General features: G+C 44.1%; 1 protein-coding gene across 5 annotated transcripts in view; it reads right to left on the reverse strand.

Annotated features, from left to right (window-relative positions):
• Positions 1-19487, reverse strand: part of SFMBT2 (Scm like with four mbt domains 2) — a 182173-nt gene that overhangs the window by 74757 nt on the left and 87929 nt on the right. For all 5 annotated transcript variants that reach the window (XM_027976510.2, XM_015099536.4, XM_027976509.2 and 2 more), the window contains one exon: positions 19233-19330. In XM_027976510.2, coding sequence (XP_027832311.1) covers positions 19233-19330 — 98 coding nt within the window. The remainder of the gene's footprint in view (positions 1-19232; positions 19331-19487) is intronic.

Here is a 19487-nt window from a genome sequence, read left to right on the forward strand (position 1 = left end):
TCAGTCGTGTCCGACTCTTTGCGATCCCATGAATCGCAGCATGCCAGACCTCCCTGTTCATCACCATCTCCCGGAGTTCACTCAGACTCACGTCCATCGAGTCCGTGATGCCATCCAGCCATCTCATCCTCTGTCGTCCCCTTCTCCTCCTGCCCCCAATCCCTCCCAGCATCAGAGTCTTTTCCAATGAGTCAACTCTTCACGTGAGGTGGCCAAAGTACTGGAGTTTCAGCTTTAGTATCATTCCTTCCCAAGAAATCCCAGGGCTGATCTCCTTCAGAATGGACTGGTTGGATCTCCTTGCAGTCCAAGGGACTCTCAAGAGTCTTCTCCAACACCACAGTTCAAAAGCATCAATTCTTCGGCGCTCAGCCTTCTTCACAGTCCAACTCTCACATCCATACATGACCACAGGAAAACCATAGCCTTGACTAGACAGACCTTAGTCGGCAAAGTAATGTCTCTGCTTTTGAATATGCTATCTAGGCTGGTCATAACTTTTCTTCCAAGGAGTAAGCGTCTTTTAATTTCATGGCTGCAGTCACCATCTGCAGTGATTTTGAAGCCAAAAAAAAAATAAAGTCTGACATTGTTTCCACTGTTTGCCCATCTATTTCCCATGAAGTGATGGGACCAGATGCCATGATATTTGTTTTCTGAATGTTGAGCTTTAAGCCAACTTTTTCGCTCTCCTCTTTCACTTTCATCACTTCTCTCCTTTCCACAGCTATTGGTAAGGCCTTCTCAGACAACCATTTTGCCTTTTTGTATTTCTTTTTCTTGGGGATGGGCTTGATCACCGCCTCCTAAACAATGTCACGAACCTCCATCCATAATTCTTCAGGAACTCTTATCTGATCTAATCCCTTGAATCTATTTGTCACTTCTACTGTAAAATCGTTAAGGGATCTGATTTAGGTCATACCTGAACATTCTAGTGGTTTTCCCTACTTTGTTCAATATAAGTCTGAATTTTACAATAAGGAGCTCATGATCTGAGCCACAGTAAGCTTCCGGTCTTGTTTTTACTGACTTTGTAGAGCTTCTCCATCTTTGGCTGCAAAGAATATAATCAATCTGATTTCAGTACTGACCATCTGGCGATATCCATGTGTAGAGTCTTCTCTTGCACTGTTGGAAGAGGGTGTTTGCTATGACCTAACACCCAAAAAAAGATGTTGTTTTCATTATAGGGGACTGGAATGCAAAAGCAGGAAGTCAAGAGATACCTGGAGTAACAGACAAATTTGGCCTTGGAGTACAGAATGAAGCCAGGCAAAGCCTAATAGAGTTTTGCCAAGAGAATGCGCTGGTATACCAAACACCCTCTTCCAACAACGCAAGCGAATTCAATCGGAGAACCATCAAAACTACATGATTTCCTAATATCCATTCCAATTCTGTGTTCTGCCCTTCATCCTTTCATTTGATCAGCATCCATTAAAAACCACTGGGGCACCACACACTGAGTTTCTCTGGTGGCTCAGTGGTAAAGAATCTGCCTGTAATGCAGGAGACCCGGATTCAATCCCTGCATAGGGAAGATCCCCTGGAGAAGGGAACGGCTACCCACTCCAGTTTGCTTGCCTAGAGAATTCCATGGACAGAGGAGCCTGAGCCTGGCAATCTATAGTCCTTGGGGTGGAAGAGTCAGACATGACTGAACAACGAGCACTTTCACTTCACTTTCACCCCAGACCAGGCCACCAGATGATACACAGAATACACACAATGAAAACTGCCTTTGTAAAAGGCGGAAGGAAGAGACTCACAGAGAACAGCGATGGAAGATGCAGGCTTAGAAAAAAAATTCAGAACAAACACTGTTTTTATTTGTAGCATCAAAAAGTATAACCACCAAGACACTGGCAGCCCAGGGATTTAGAAGTGTGAAACTTAATTTTGAATATAAAAATCATGAGACTTTGGATGACACTGAAATGATTCTGGGAAGGTGGGACAGTAAATTCAGTTAGAGAGGCTGGGTCTTAAAATACTGCAGAGGTTTTTAGGTCTGATCCAAGAAGCAAAAGGAGTCATTCAGCACTCCTAATACATACAGAGATTTTTATGGTAAAAAAAAATTCAACGCCAGTGGATTTCCAAATAAGCCAATACACAGACCTTCTGAGTTCAGTGTGTATGCAAACAAATGTAGATACATATGAATGTATGAGAAAAGGCAAAGACATTCTCAATGGAAAACAAATTTAGTTCGAGCCCATTTACCTAGGGCTATTAACACAGTCAGAGAACACACGTTCATTTACAGACACCAGCTAATCATTTTTGATTCTAAGGAGAGACTAAGGGGAAGTGTTGCTGACCCCCAAAATGATTCAGAAAACCGATGATCTGCTGAGAGATAATGGGAAATTCACTGTGGGTTGAAAGATACATCCTAGCCTTTGCAAAGCTCCAAAGAATCCTTCACACCTCTCAATTACTGAACCAAGAATGATGCTGCTCCTGAAATGAGGAGTAAGTGGTAAATCCTCAGGACATTTACAGATGTGCCTGTCACATTCACGAAACACTGTTTATTCAAACGAACCAGAGTCCAGTTCAACTGCTTATGGAAAATCCCCTTTCTCTTAAGACAGGCTAGAGGTGTCATTCCCATTTTCATTAATGGCTATACATTTTATTTTTGCCCTGAAGTAGTTTTATATTGATGAGAAGTAAAACACCATTCATCTTACTGAAGGGCTGTCTTACCAGCCTACCTTAACAATCACTCTTCAGGGAATCTTATTTTCAGTTGAATGACAATGTAAAAGAGATTATTATACATATCAACTTCCATAACCCACGCGAACTTCATCAGCTTTACTTTTCCTAAACCCACAGAGCTTTCACTCTCACGAAATCAGTCCTGACTACTCATTGGGAGGACTGATGCTGAAGCCGAAACTCCCAATATTTTGTCCACCTGATGAGAAGAACTGATGCATTGGGAAAGACCCTGATGCTGGGCAAGATTGAAGATGGGAGGAGAAGGGGACGACAGAGGATGAGTTGGTTGGATGGCATCACCGACTGGATGCACGTGAGTTTGAGCAAGCTCGGGGAGTTGGTGATGGACAGGGAAGCCTGGCGTGCTGTAGGCCATGGGGTCGCAAAGAGCTGGACACAACTGGGCAACAGCTGAACTGAAGGGTCAGAGATTCTGCACTGACACTGACCCTAGCCAGGTTTGGATTAAAATATTCAAGCAGGGAGAAACAGTAACAGCAATGAACATACTGTAAATACTTGTGAGCACTTTCCTTGTATTATCATTTTCCCCTCATAGCAGACTATGGGGTATGATCCATCTTACAGACAAGAAACTAAGACATATAGAGGTTAAGTTACCTAAACAAGGACACACAGCTGACAAGAGAATGCATGTGTGCCTGCTAACTGTGCAACCCCATGGTCTATAGTCCGCCAGGCTCCTCTGTCCATGGGATTCTCCATGCATGAATACTGGAGTGGGATGCCATTTCCTTCTGCAGGGGATCTTCCAGACTCAGGGACCGAACCTGCATCTCATATGTCGCCTGCACTGCCAGGCGGGGTCTTCACCTCTAGCGCCACCTGGGAAGCCAGGATTCAAATCGACGTGGTCTGAGGCTAAGAACATGATCTAGCCATCAGATTACCTAGTCGTCTGTGAGTAGCCATGGAACAGACTGAGAAGCAAAGACCAAAATGGCTCTTTTCATTTTTCAACTGCTAATAGCTAAGCAAGCAAAAAAATAATAACAACAAATAAAACCCTTATTTACAACCTATACACTCCTAAGATGCTATTTCAAATAAAGATACTGCCAAATTAAAAAGTGATAGCTATTAATACTGACCACTTACTGCAAACCTCCAATTACTGCTGTCAATTCACAGCACTTGTCGATGGCTTAAGAAAAAACTGTCAAGATAAAATTCTGACACTAGAATTACCTCCCAATGGTTGTATACAATCAGTCTTCATCAACAATGAACCACTGTTTTTTACTAATTGCTTTCATGTTCTTTAAGGCGTGGAGATTGAAGAAATGTGTACGGCGAATGCCTACAATGCTCTACAAGTTATCAGTCATCGACACCTATCTGTCATATAACGGTATCAGTGCTAACCCAGATGGGTTCCTCTGATAAATGGAGTTCATCCAGGAAACGTGCCCAGCTGCCACGTCCACAGGAGCCCCAACCTGCTGGTGGTATTTTCAACACCCTGTGTTAAGTGCTGACCTGGGTATAGAATGAAGTGAAAAACATGTGGTTCCCGACACTGAGAATCTTGGAATTTAGTTAGAAAACGACTGAAGTGTGATAAAGAAGGCTGGAAAAAGAAGTGTGCATAAAACACAATATATTTGGCATTCTGCCCGATGTCTTCCTTTATTTCACCTGTGAGGCAGAGGACATCAGATGACCTCAGAGCACCCCAGGTACACGCTGGTCCCCGAGATCCCTTTAAAGGGAGCCCCATGCCTGGGAAAAAAGCATGAATCAAATATCACCATTTAAGAAACACTGCTGCACAGAGCGGGCTTCCCAGGTGGTGCAGTGATAAAGAACCCGCCTGCCAATTCAGGAGACATAAGAGATGCGGCTTCAATCCCTGGGTCGGGAAGATCCCCTGGAGGAGGGACTGGCAACCCACTACAGCAGTCTTGCCTGGAGAATCCCTTGGACAGAGGAGCCTCATGGGCTACAAAACGTCAGACATGACTGAGCACACACACTGCGCAGAGCTGCCTGAATATGGGTCACTGGCAGAGCAACAGAGGTTCAGGGTGAATACTGAGGCTCTCCAGGACACAGACAAGTGCCAGAGGATTAGCCTACAGAAGGAGGTGAAGAGCACTAACTGAGAAGCAGAAGACAGGGAAAAAGAAAGACCATTTTAGGGTCACCTCATTTCCCAAATGCCTCCTTGATCTTAACCCACTGATTGCTCTCCATTTACTTGAGGAGCTGGGAGCACTTACAGTTTAGCACGTGTATCACAGGCTCTCCAAACAGCCAATGCTTCTTGCCAGCCCTGCTTCATTAGATAAATACACCCCACATGGTACAAAAATAGGAAGCATGTGGCATGGGGGAGAGGGAGTTTAAACTAATTAGCATGACACAATTAAAATGTACTCGGTGAAGACTTTCATGTAAGAAAAGCAGTGCCTCACTCCCTGTACAGAAACCAAACTTTACAGCCCCAGTTCCACAATTAAATACTCCAGGAATTTCCTTCAGCAGTGGCCATTTGAGCCTCAATCTTTAATCCTCTAGTTCTAGTTTTGCTCACGAGGATATAAAAAATGGACAAAAAACAATGTGCAATTCAGTCCCTTTGCATGTAAGTATCAAAACCTTTTAGCACATCATACCCCAAAACACTGCCATACGACCCAGCAATCCCACTGCTGGGAATACACCCCAGGCAACCAGAATTAAGAGACGTGTGTACCCTGGTGTTCATCACAGCACTGTTTACAATAGTTAGGACATGGAAGCAACCTAGATCCCACTGCTGGGCATACACACCAGGAAACCAGAATTAAGAGACATGTGTACCCCAGCGTTCATCGCAGCACTGTTTACGATAGTTAGGACACGGAAGCAACCTAGATGTCCATTGGCAGAAAAATGGATAAGGAAGCTGTGGTACATATACACCATGGAATATTACTCAGCTATTAAAAAGAACTCATTTGAATCAGTTCTAATGAGGTGGATGAAACTGGAGCCTATTATACAGGGTGAAGTAAGTCAGAAAGAAAAACAGCAATACAGTATATTAACGCATATATATGGAATTTAGAAAGATGGTAATGATAACCCTGTATGTGAGACAGCAAAAGAGACACAGATGTCAACAACAGACTTTTGGGCTCTGTGGGAGAGGGCGAGGGTGGGATGATTTGAGAGAATAGCACTGAACATGTATACTACCAACTGTGAAATACGTCACCAGTCCAAATCGATGCATGAAATGGGGCATTTAGAGCTGGTGCACTGGGACAGCCCAGAGGTATGGATGGGCAGGGAGGCGGGAGGCGGGCTCTCGATGCCGAACACGTGTACACCAGTGGCGGATTCATGTCAGCGTGTGGCAAAAACCACCACAATACTGTAAAGTAATTAGCCTCCAATTAAAATAAATTAATTAATAAAAAAGAACACTTCCCAGTATAATTTTTTCAGTTGCAACATGCCACATTTTTTTTTTTTTTTTGGGTCTTCAGAGACCTCGAACATTGCATAAGCATTTTTTCAAAGGCTTCATTTAATTTGCATAATTTCTAAGAATAGGCTCCAGAAAAGTCCAAGGGGGGTTTTAATTAGTCTTACACTCGCATATATATTATCAATACACAATGCCCTAGGCTTTAATTCCTTTATTCACATCAGCATGTTCTGTTATGCTAAAAAAAAATCCAATGCAATCTTTCACACTGTTCCTCTTTTGTCTTACCAAAGACCTAGTTCTCATATGGTCATTAGATAATTACCCTCTTACATTAGTTTCATCTAAAAATGGACATTAAGATGCCAGCATTAATTAAATCAATAGCATTATTATATTTCAATTCCATTGGACTTAATTAAACTTACCCACGAAGTCTTTATAAAAAAAAGTAATAAAAAATCTATAAGCTGAACACTAATAAGCGTTTTCATTTTTTACTTACAGCTGTAAATACCAATTTTTATCAACTAGTCCTGCATTCAATCAAGTTAAAAAGCAGTCATGAGAAAACCTAGTATTACATACTTCAACCCAAACCACAAAAATTTGTTAACAGGTGATTGTAGCAGGACTATTTCCGAAGTTAAGTTCCCAAACCGATACACTGGTTGTTTTAAAACAACAGGGGCTTTATAGTTTCTGATCTTACATTTAGATCTTTAATCCATTTTGAGTTTATTTTGTGTACGGTGTTAGAAAGTGATCTAGTTTCATTCTTTTACAAGTGGTTGACCAGTTTTCCCAGCACCACTTGTTAAAGAGATTGTCTTTACTCCATTGTATATTCTTGCCTCCTTTGTCAAAGATAAGGTGTCCATATGTGTGGATTTATCTCTGGGCTTTCTATTTTGTTCCATTGATCTATGTGTCTGTCTTTGTGCCGGTACCATACTGTCTTGATGACTGTGGCTTTGTAGTAGAGCCTGAAGTCAGGCAAGTTGATTCTCCAGTTCCATTCTTCTTTCTCAAGATTGCTTTGGCTATTCGAGGTTTTTGGTATTTCCATACAAATCTTGAAATTATTTGTTCTAATTCTGTGAAAAATGTGGCTGGTAGCTTGACAGGGATTGCATTGAATTTGTAAATTGCTTTGGGTAGTATACTCATTTTCACTATATTGATTCTTCCGATCCATGAACATGGTATATTTCTCCATCTATTAGTGTCCTCGGATTTCTTTCATCAGTGTTTTATAGTTTTCTATATAGGTCTTTAGTTTCTTTAGGTAGATATATTCCTAAGTATTTTATTCTTTTCGTTGCAATGGTGAATGGAATTGTTTCCTTAATTTCTTTTTCTACTTTCTCATTATTCCTGTATAGGAATGCAAGGGATTTCTGTGTGTTGACTTTATATCCTGCAACTTTACTATATTCATTGATTAGCTCTAAATGTAAGATCAGAAACTATAAAACTCCTAGAGGAGAACATAGGCAAACACTCTCAGACATAAATCACAGCAGGATCCTCTATGATCCACCTCCCAGAATTCTGGAAATAAAGCAAAAATAAACAAATGGGATCTAATTAAAATTAAAAGCTTCTGCACAACAAAGGAAACTATAAGCAAGGTGAAAAGACAGCCTTCTGAATGGGAGAAAATAATAGCAAATGAAGCAACTGACAAACAACTAATCTCAAAAATATACAAGCAACTTATGCAGCTCAATTCCAGAAAAATAAACGACCCAATCAAAATGGGCCAAAGAACTAAATAGACAGTTCTCCAAAGAAGACATACGGATGGCTAACAAACACATGAAAAGATGCTCAACATCACTCATTATTAGAGAAATGCAAATCAAAACCACAATGAGGTACCACTTCACACCAGTCAGAATGGCTGCGATCCAAAAATCTGCAAGCAATAAATGCTGGAGAGGGTGTGAACCCTCCTACACTGTTGGTGGGAATGCAAACTAGTACAGCCACTATGGAGAACAGTGGAGATTCCTTAAAAATTGCAAATAGAACTACCTTATGACCCAGCAATCCCACTGCTGGGCATACACACCAAGGAAACCAGAATTGAAAGAGACACATGTACCCCAATGTTCATCGCAGCACTGTTTATAATAGCCAGGACATAGAAACACCCTAGATGTCCATCAGCAGATGAACGGATAAGAAAGCTGTGGTACATATACACAATGGAGTATTACTCAGCCGTTAAAAGAATTCATTTGAATCAGTTCTGATGAGATGGATGAAACTGGAGCCAATTATACAGAGTGAAGTAAGCCAGAAAGAAAAACACCAATACAGTATACTAACACATATATATGGAATTTAGGAAGATGGCAATGACGACCCTGTATGCAAGACAGGAAAAGACACAGATGTGTATAACGGACTTTTGGACTCAGAGGAGAGGGAGAGGTGGGATGATTTGGGAGAATGGGAATTCTAACATGTATACTATCATGTAAGAATTGAATCGCCAGTCCATGTCTGACGTAGGGTGCAGCATGCTTGGGGCTGGTGCATGTAAGAATTAAAGATTTTAAAATTAAAAAAAAAAAAACACTGAAAAAAAAAAAAAAAACAGGGGCAAGGACAATGCCTTTCATTGATTAATACTTAAAACACCACAAAAACACTAAGTGGCTAGAAATTCAACCTTACTTACAGCACCACTATAAGAAAAAAACAAACAGGATCACACACACACAGGTAAACAGTGATTATGGGCTTCCATAGAGGTTCAGTAGCAACGAATTCTCCTGTCATGCAGGAGATAAGGAGAAGGCGATGGCGCCCCACTCCAGTGCTCTTGCCTGGAAAATCCCATGGACGGAGGAGCCTGGTGGGCTGCAGTCCATGGGGTAGCAAAGAGTCGGACACGACTGAGTGACTTCACTTTCACTTTTCACTTTCATGCACTGGAGAAGGAAATGGCAACCCACTCCAGCGTTCTTGCCTGGAGAATCCCAGGGACGGGGGAGCCTGGTGGGCTGCCATCTATGGGGCCGCACAGAGTCAGACACGACTGAAGCGACTTAGCAGCAGCAGCAGCAGGAGATATGGGTTGGATCCCTGGGTCAAGAAGATTCCCTGAAGGTAACGGCACCCCACTCCAGTATTCTCGCCTGGAGAATTCCACACAGAGGAGCCTGGCGGGCTGCAGTCCATGGGGCCATGAGAGCTGGAGACGACTTAGCAACTAACCAACGACGAAGTGTGGCAAGTGGGATCCTAGCTCCCTGACCAGGCAAGTCACAGCAAAGATAACCACGATGCACTGTAATTCTTAAGTGTTTGGAACTGAAAGCAAGACACTACCTAGCAGCCTGCAGGCAGCAGCGCAGGGCCCCACAATCAAGACATCACAATTTTTTAAAATTATAGTTTCTTTACTTTGCCAGCAAAGGTCCATCTAGTCTAGGCTATGGTTTTTCCAGTAGTCATATAGATATGAGAGTTGGACTATAAAGAAGCTGACCGCCAAAGAACTGATGCTTTCGAACTGTGGTGTTGGAGAAGACTCTTGAGAGTCCCTTGGACTGCAAGGAGATCCAAGCAGTCCATCTTAAAGGAGATCAGTTCTCAATATTCATTGGAAGGACTGATGTTGAAGCAGAAACTCCCATACTTTGGCCACCTGATGCGAAGAGCTGACTCAGTTGAAAAGACCCTGATGCTGGGAAAGATTGAAAGCAGAAGGGGATGACAGAGGATGAGATGGTTGGATGGCAACACTGACTCAATGGACATGAGTCTGAGTAGGCTCTGGGAGTTGGTGATGGACGGGGAGGCCTGGCGTGCTGCAGTCCATGGGGTCACAAAGAGTCGGACACGAACTGAACTGACAGTTTCTTTAAAATGCTGTGTTGGTTTCTGCTGTACAATGAAGTGAGTCAGCCCTAAGTATATAGATCCCCTCCCTCTTGAACCTCCCGTTCCACCCACTGGGTCATCACAGAACGAGCTGAGCTCCCTGTGCTAGACAGCAGCCTCCCACTCGTGAGCTGTCTTACGCATGGCAGTGTATGTACGTCAATGCCACTCTCCCAACTCGCCCCACCCTCTCCTTCCCCAACGGTGTCCACACGTCCACTCTGTGTCTCTATTCCTTCCCTGCAAATAGCTTCATCACTACTGTTTTTTTTAGAGTTGTTATATACGTGTCTATACGATGTTTGTTCTGAACTCTCGACACAACTGGGCTTTGAGATTTTCACCATTACCTTTCCTGTTGGACCAAGCTGCCCTCTTTAGCAGGTCTCACAAGATTTTTTCCAACACACGTAAAAACAGGTTGTCCCCACTATGTTTTGAGTTCTGTAACGCATGGGCTACAGTTCAAGAACCCAGAACATGTGAAAAAAACACACACAAGCCCCTCCTCTGGTTTCTCTAAGTGGCAAAGGACAAGCATTACATAAACTGATGTGATTCACCATCCCAGAGAGGCTGTCCTGCCTGAGTCTTTAAAGAGATGAGAAAGAGCAAGAAGGTAGGGGAATTGCAGAGACTGAGCTCCCAGGCCTGGGTGTGCGGGACCGGAGTCCACGTTAGGGCAGCCCGGGGCCCACCATTGGGCAGAAACTCTGAGGTCAAGTCAGCAATACCAGCAGGATCACAGGGCTCCAGCCCCCAGGCCAGTGAGAACATGACCTGCTGTGTAAGACAGGCTCTCTTTCAAAGAACCACTGGGTTTTAGTTGACGAGAAAAAAAGAGTCACGATGCATCACACAAACATTTTGTTGAGTTGCTAAGTCATGTCTGACTCTTTGTGACCCACGGACTGCTCCTCTTTCCTTAACCGTCTCTCAGACTTTGCTCAAATTCATGTCCCTTGAGTCAGTGATGCTATCTAACCATCTCATCCTCTGCCGCCCCCTTCTCCTTTTGCCCTCAATCTTTCCCAGCATCAGGGTCTTTTCCAATGAGTCGGCTCTTCACATCAGGTGGCCAAAGTACTGCTTCACTATTTGGTATCAGACATGCTGCTGGGTGGAACAGGGACTGTCATGCTCAAGAAATTAAGTTCGGGCCCTACAGAGGGGGCCTCAAGCAAATTCTGGAAGAATCCAAGGGTCTGACCTGAAGGCCAAATTCAGCTATGAGTCTTACAGTGTTGCTGTATTCAGCTGCCCAAGAAGGGAAGAAGTCGGTCGCCATAGAAACCATAACCGGACAACCTGAGGAAAGAGCAGTTCACACCGTCTCTTACCCCTTCGGCCGGACCAGCCAGAATGAGAAAGGAAAGCTCTCTTGGCTACACTTGACCGTCTCTCTCTGGCCTCTGATCTCGGTCTCAGATGAGAAAACAGACGAGGGTTTCTCTCCTAAGGGTTAAGTTGACAAGCGCCCCAACAGGTACATAATTCAAAGTTGGAAAGAGCTAAAGAATAACAGATGGGGACTGTCCCATGTGTTACGAGCACAGCCTGTGCACTCTGAGCGGTGAAGAAATACGTGCACAGAATGTCTGTCTGTATGTGTATGTGGGGGAAAAAAAAAACCACAATGGCCATACAGAGCATCTTTTTTTCTCAATTAGCCTTTTCTCAGTGGTCCCTCCTCTCTGTTTATCAAACATGAACTTACGGGAAAACAAGGAGCACTGAAAATGAGACAGGCGTCACCTGAGATGAAACCAAACTAGGCTTAACTTACCACTTCGTCCTTAGCAGAGGCCCCTTATTTACAGATGTCAAGGGCACTGAACATCTATAACACGTTATCAGTTACAGATACCTAATTTTGGATCCATTCAACCGCTACCCAAGTCAGAGACGACAGAGGCTGAGCTGTGAGGGGGACACCAGGAGACTGGGAATCTTACCATGCACTGCACCAGGCACACCTTTTACCTGCTGTGAGTCCTGACAAAGTCAAAGCCTCAGCTCTCATGACCTTGAACCCCTTTAACCTCCACCATGGCCACAGGTATTGATGGGAAACTGGTCAAGGCGGCCACAATGGATGGAACTTTTATCCAAGCTGAGACTTGTACGTATTTCTTCACTAACCTACTCAAGAAGACGTACTGACTGCTTCCTATGGCTGAAGTGTTCAAGGTGCCAGCTCATGAAAATAGAAGCAATCTGCTCTCATGGAGCGTACATTCCAGGGAGAAGAAAGGGAGCAGACCCAGAGAAAGCAACCTGATGCAGACGGCGTCAGGGGATAAATGCCAAGCATGCTGCAAGGCCGGGGAGGTGGCATGAGGATGCTTTCCCTGACTTTAAGCAGAGACTTGAAGACAGTGAGGGGCGTGAGTAGGGGAAATCACGCTCCAGGTAGAGCATCACCGCAAAGGCCCGTGAACAGGCATCTCTGTGCCCTGGACGGATGGCAGAAGCTGATGGCAGAGCAGAGCCGATGGGGCCCATGAGCAGCAGAGGTGCTCAGAGAGCTCGTGGGGACCCCAGCATCACATGGGAGTCCCATCAGGAACCACAGAGCAGAGGAGTGACATGATCTGAATCCTGTTTCAGATCAATCCGTCTGGCGGCTCTCAGAACAGTCTGCAGAGGGGCTGTGAGTGAACAAGCCCGGAAACAAATTCTGAGATGGATGCAGGAGTCCAGGGAGCATAGTAGCCTGGACTGGGGTGGCGGTGGCGGACACAGTGAAGGGTGGGTGGATTCGGGATTCTGGATTCTGCTGGCAAAGCCAAGAGGCTGATAGACAAGTGGGATGGAGGTGTGCAGACAAGAACTGGCACAGGCAGCAGGCCTGAAAAAGGCCTGCCTCCAGGGTCAGGAGGCAGGTTAACAGGACCCAACAAGGACGTGAAATCTTCCCTAAATGTAAGAGTGGCCCACTGTGCCCACACAGTTTGTACCAACCATACAGTTTATACCAACACCCCTAGTTTCCCTCCAGGCAACTGGAAGATGGGTGCCTGCTGGGCAAAGGGCACCTACAACTGCCTGCCCCCACGACCGCCCCGGACACTCTGAGTCTCTTCCGAGCATCCCCAGGACGTGCTGGGCCAACATGCTGCGGGAGGAATTAAGACCATCCTGTGCACTTTCTCTGGAAGAGGACTCTTAGGTAAGTAAGCGTGTGTGTGTGGTTTCCAGCATTCACTGCATTCCCTGTCTTTGCTGATTTTGCCAGCTATCTTTTCTTCTTTTTAAGGAAACTTTTTCTTCCGTAATTTTACCTGTTTTGGGCTGTGCTGGGTCTCTGTTGTTGCGTGGGCTTCCTCTAGCTGTGGGGGGTCGGGGCTGCCCTCTAGCTGAGGGGCACGGGCTTCGCACGGGAGTGGCTTCTCTTGCAGAGCACAGGCTCTAGGGTACACCGGCTTCAGCTGCAGCTCCTGGGGTCTAGAGCCCAGGCTCAACAGTTGCGGTGCACAGGCTTAGTTACTCCCGGCATGCACGATCTTCGTGGATCAGGGACGGAACCCATGTCTCCAGGACTGGCAGGCAGATTCTTTATCATCGAGCCGCCAGGGAAGCCCCTTGCCTGCTGGGTCCCTCACTGTAATAAACTGCAACCGTGATCTCAGCAACCTTGAGTCCTAGTGAATTACCAAACCAAGGAGGGGGTAGGGGGCAGATCCGAGGACCCTGACCTGGGAAGCACACTGGGGTTTCTGGCCCCCACCTCAGTTCTTAGAGCTCCCTTGACTCTCCCGCATGTCTCTAAATAGCGTCTTCAGCATTTCACATTGAGGATTTAAGCTTTTTTTGTTGCTGTTAATGAATGGGAAAAAGTCTTCAAACAATTTCACTTCTTAAAAAAAGAGGTAAAAATGAAGAATGGTCCTTAGTGACACTCCAAAGAACATTCTTCCCTTGCAATTATGACGTGTGGTCATGAATGAGGGGCTCTGAAGAGCCCCCGCTTTTCCTGGGCTGAGCATCTGTATTCCTCTAAGGAAAAAGGCCTGTTTTTCAATCACCTGGCAAATTAGGAACTGCTGTTTCTCATTTGCAGGTCTTTTTGAAGTACATGGGAGTTGTCCGTGAAACCTCTGTAATGTAACATTTGCAAACAAGAGGGGTCACCATGGCAGACTACGACCTATTTATAAGAACTGCAGAAAATTAAAAGCAGCAGTAATTATAAAAGGCTTACGAGTGTCTCACATATGAAACACATTGATAATTACATTGATTATACATTAATCAATACATTGATTATCATTAGATTCTTACGGTCTAGTCTCCCTTGGCCCTATTTTAAAACCTTAACTAAATACCCTCAAATCCACTCTTTATATTTTAATAAATACTTCCTGAATTAGAATTGAAGCAGGTAAGAAATCACTGGCCAAAAACTGGTTTAGCCCTGTCCTTCATTTTTCATGACAAAAAAACTCTTAAGAGAAACCTACCCTGGTAGTCCTTTGTGAAGACAAAAGTAAAAAGTTTTCATTGAAACTGGGGCATTTCACTTTATTTGACAGTGGGATGTATCCTACGTTAAGTATATGATGGCTTACAAAAGTAACATAAAATGTTAAAAAAAAAATAGCCAGTGAGAGGCCTTGCTGATTTGTAGTGTAGGAATATATACCTAATGTTTTCTCTCAAATAAATTAGTATTGTTATACAGATTATTCTTTATCAAATCTACTGGGTCTCTAAATGATGAGACTGGTTTTCAAGAAACAAAAGTTCACTATTTATTTTCCAATAACAAAAAATATTTTTTTAATCCCTTCCCCATTTTTGGCATCCATTTCATTAACTTATGTTTCTTCTGAAGATACGTTTTGAAATTTATCTGCACTTTTCAAATAGGGAAGTCAGAATTCTCAGTAAAATATGGCATCTGAAAATCATTTAATGTGCTCTCTCAAATCAAGGGCAATAAATTGTCTCTTGTTTTAATTCAACTGCTAAGAGAGTTTGAATCTCATCCCATGCCCCCATGTAACATATCTGAATAATTCACCTCCATGCATGTGGAATTACTCAGTGGAAAATACTACTCGGTGGTTTCTGAGGTTAATGTGCATACATGAAATATGGTTGTCCTGGGTGGAACCGCATCTCTTTTTAAAAAAGGCACCTCCACCAAGAACCTGTGAATCTGACCTGGTTTGGGAAAAGGGTCCCTGCTCCTGCTCTCGAGCGAAGCGGAGGTCACATGGCGTCAGCACAGGCCCACACTGAAAGATCGGTGACCCCACAGGGGAAGTCTGGACAGACAAGCAGGGAGAAGGCCACACAGACAGAGGCAGAGACTGGGCTGCTGCTGCAGTCACATCCAAGCAACAGCAAGGACCGTGGGCAACCCCCAGAAGAGAGGACAGACTCCAGGGACCGTTTCTCCCTCAAAGCCTTCCGGGGGCGCGCTGCCGACCCCTGGATATCACTGCAGCCTCCACAACCGCGGCAAAGTGCATATCCGTTGTTTTCAGCTACACAGTTTGTGGCACATTATTACAACAGTGTTAGGAAACTAACACGGTGATCGTTCTCAGGATTTCAAATTTAACTGTATACAAACATTCACTGCATACAAAATCTGTTTCAGCAAATTTCCCCTTTCTTTTCCACCAAACTGAAATAAAAGGTAACATCTATAAAGTGTTTCATAAGCTTTAAGAACACAGAATTTTCAATTCTGCCAATTTTTATTTATTAAGTGCCCACTCCATACACCCTTAGACCCTGTGAAAAACAGAAAATACTCAGTATCTACTCTTTAAAGCAGCGACTGTATAGCACAGGGAACTCTGCTCAATATTCTGTAATACTTTAAGTGGGAAAAGAATTGTAAAAAGAACAGACACATGTGTATGTGTAACTGAATCATTTTGCTGCACACCTGAAACTAATATAACATGGTTAATCAACTATACACCAAAATAGAATAATTTTTAAAAAGCAACTTAATTATAAACAAAATATTGAGGAGGAGGACAATTCTCAGGTACTCCATGGAAATAACATGGTTTCTAATAGAAAACATTAAAGGGAGAGAAGGAGGCAACTGCTGTTTTTGAGAAAAATATAAACAATTATGAAACCTTGGAACCAGGTCAAGAGCACTATGCAGGGTAGCTACTCAATAAACAGCTAACAAGTTAGTTAATTATTAGTTAGAAATATACATGTGTGCTGTGTTGCTTCAGTCATGCCTGACTCTTTACGACCCCAAGGACTGCAGCCCGCCAGGCTCCTCTATTCATGGGATTTCCCAGGCAAGAATACTGGAGTGGGTTGCCACACCCTCCTGCAGAGGATCTTCCCGACCCAGGGATAGAACCCATGTCTTTCACACCTCCTCCACTGACAGGCAGGTTATTTACCACTAGCACCACCTGGGAATCCCCTAAAAATATAAGAATTATTAATGTTTATATATTTTGAATCTTGGTATTCATAATTCTAAATAATAAATCTGCATATCCAATGACTCTGTGACCATATATTATTAACCCAAATATTTCAAATCAATGAGTAAAATTAATCTGTCCATTCAAGAATTCATTCCATATTTGAGAAATATTTACTGAGTATGATTATAGCCAAGGAGTTATGTTTCACTGAATGAATGATGTGAGAACTTTACCCTACAGTCTAAGCTACAAGACTTTTAAAAAAAAGGGAGTCTCGGACGGTAGATTAAAAGATGGTAGATTAAAAACCCACATTAATTTCACCTCTTCCTAGATGCTAACCAAAATCACAGTAAAGTTTTTTAAAGACACAAAGCCACTCAATCGGCAACTAAAGAACCGAAACTAAGGACCTCCCTGGCAGGCCAGTAAGACAGAATGTGGTTAAGACTCCACTGCAGGGGAAGTGGGTTCAATCCCTGATCCAGGAACTAAGATCCCACATGCTGCCTGGCACAGCCAAAAGAAAAAAATAAACAAGAGAAGATAAAACACACATGAATAAGAAATAACTAAACTTATTCAACAGAGCCAAATCTCAAGCCTCCTGCAGAAGAGCTGAGACGCAGTCCTATGAACAGGGCAGAACCTTCAGAAGGCTCAGAAACCAGTAACAGCAGGTATGTCTGAAACTGCGGATGAATGGAAGGTGATAAAGCAAGAAGCGTGGGGGGCTGTCTGAGAGGCAGTCAGATCCCAGGCATCCTTCCCTCTCCAACTCTACAGACCAGGGGTCCCCAAGTCTCCTGTGAAGAGGATAAAGCAGGTGGCCCCTAGTCTGTGGGTGCAGGTACAAACAAACTCAAGGTGGAAATCCCAAGCCCTGTTCCTGCCACTCAGCTTTTAGTGACGCGGGCAGCTGGACCTGAACCCCTGGTGGGAAGCTGAAATTCTCCTCCTCGGAAATCAGCTAAAGAGAAAAAAATCATCACACAAAGAAGAGGCTCCCGTACTACGGAGGTCTCGCTGCACGGCCCAGCCCCGCCCTCAGCGCTCACATCTCCCTCTTACCCCAGAGCACGGGGAAGGATTCTCAGACACCCAAGGACAGCCTCGAGCGAGAATGACAGAAACCAAAAGCAACGTGGAGAAAGCAAACTATTCCGGAGAAAAAAACAACTTGACAAAAATCAATACTTCCAACAAGAAACACTCGTGCTTCCAGGCTGAAAGAACAGGAGCACTCAGAAAAAAGTGCCGAACGAGTACTCGTCAAAGCCCAACAGCACACTGAGTGAAGAAAACGTCTGACAGCAGAGCAGACGGAGCAGAAGATGAAACATTGAAATAGAGAGAAAAACACTGCAGTGCCAGGCCGAGAGCCCCACAGCCACACAGTCACAGGTGAGGAGAATAAGAGAGACGGAAGACAGGACTTGAGAAGAAACATCTCCAAAATTAAAAACCATGAGTGGCGGTCACCCAACGTACCCTGCCCTCTAGATGGACAGAGACACCTGCAAAGGTCAACCGTCGTGAAATTTCACAACAGTGGAGAAAAAGAGAATATACGGTTTCAGAGGAGGAAAGGAAGAGTGAGTAACTCCGGACTCTCGACAAAAGGGACAGCCGACCTAGAATTCTAGACCCAAGCTATCAGAGACGAATGCAGGCAGAATCACAACTCTCTCAGTCCCTCAGGATGAGGGCAGAGCAGGCTGCCAGGGCCAGAGGCTGCGCTGTTTTATCATCCTCGTAACCTGAGGACAAAACGCCAGAGTAAGCCAGCTCCAGATTGTTAATGACACTGACTCGCCCTGACCATGCTCTGAAGAAGGTCCCAGGGGCCCCTGGAGGCCCCGCTGCCCAGAGCAGATGGGAAGCTTGGAGTCACTGCACAGAAATGCGGTGCTGGGTGTGTTCTGAGAAGCAGAGGTGGACAAGCAGAGAGGGTAAACCCATGGACTGCAGTCTGCGTTACTAAGGGATGGCCAGCACCCGGAGTTCAGGACGCAGTCTGGCTGATGACCCAACCAACTCCCCAAGGTCAGCTCAGGACTGTGCCTACCTAACTTCCCTGAAAACTCAGTGGAAGGTGAGGCCCGTTTAGTACCCAGGCCATGTCCGGCTACCTCCACTCCAGAGAGCAAGAAAATGCCGTCTCCTGCAACAATCAGCGCTGGTCTTGCTCCTCATGTACACGTCAAGAGTAAGATGTATAACATTAAGGAAAACATACGTAGGTAGCAACATGACATAGACAGGCAAGGACATGGTTAACACCAAAGTCAGGGATCTGGTTACCCAGAGGCAGGAGCTGTCTGAGCCATCATGGGAAAACATCATTTTTTTAATCAAGCAAATAACAAAATTAGATTGCTCTATTTTCTTCGGTTTCTTTGGTAAGGAGTGAGAGGGTGAAAATGCAATTTCTATAATCTCATATGATGGAAAAGAACTGTAAATCTTGAAAAAAAATTTTAGTCAGATTCGGATTATCTTATAATATCCTTATTAATTATTTAATAAAAAGGTTTTAAGCATTATCTCGGAACGTGGGTATTTGGGAAGATTACAAAACTGAGCAAAATGGAACAGACAGCGTTTTAAACAGTTAAAATGGACACCAGCCAAGAAGGTAGCTTTTTAAATAGCGGGACGTACTGGGAAGCAGGCAACTTCTTAACAGGGTTTATTCTCAAAAAGAGCAGATAAATTGCTAGGAATCAACATCTTACCTTAAACACTTCCATTGGAAGAGGAAACTTAGCAGCGTCAATAAGAGATTTCTCCAGAGCACGTTTCCACTCTGAGTCCGTCTTCAAAGGATAGATTTCTGTATCAACAGCAAATCACATAAGAGTTTAAGGGCTGAAACGTTCTACCGGGTGGTTCTTTGCTCAATTTTATCTTCTCAGGGTTTCATAATAACTTGGCAGGCTCAGCGGCTGTAAGCATTCGCACCCTGCCCGCCATAAAAAGCCACCTGCTAA

This window comes from Ovis aries, chromosome 13 (genome assembly GCF_016772045.2).
Source record: "Ovis aries strain OAR_USU_Benz2616 breed Rambouillet chromosome 13, ARS-UI_Ramb_v3.0, whole genome shotgun sequence".
NCBI classification, from domain to species: domain Eukaryota; kingdom Metazoa; phylum Chordata; class Mammalia; order Artiodactyla; family Bovidae; genus Ovis; species Ovis aries.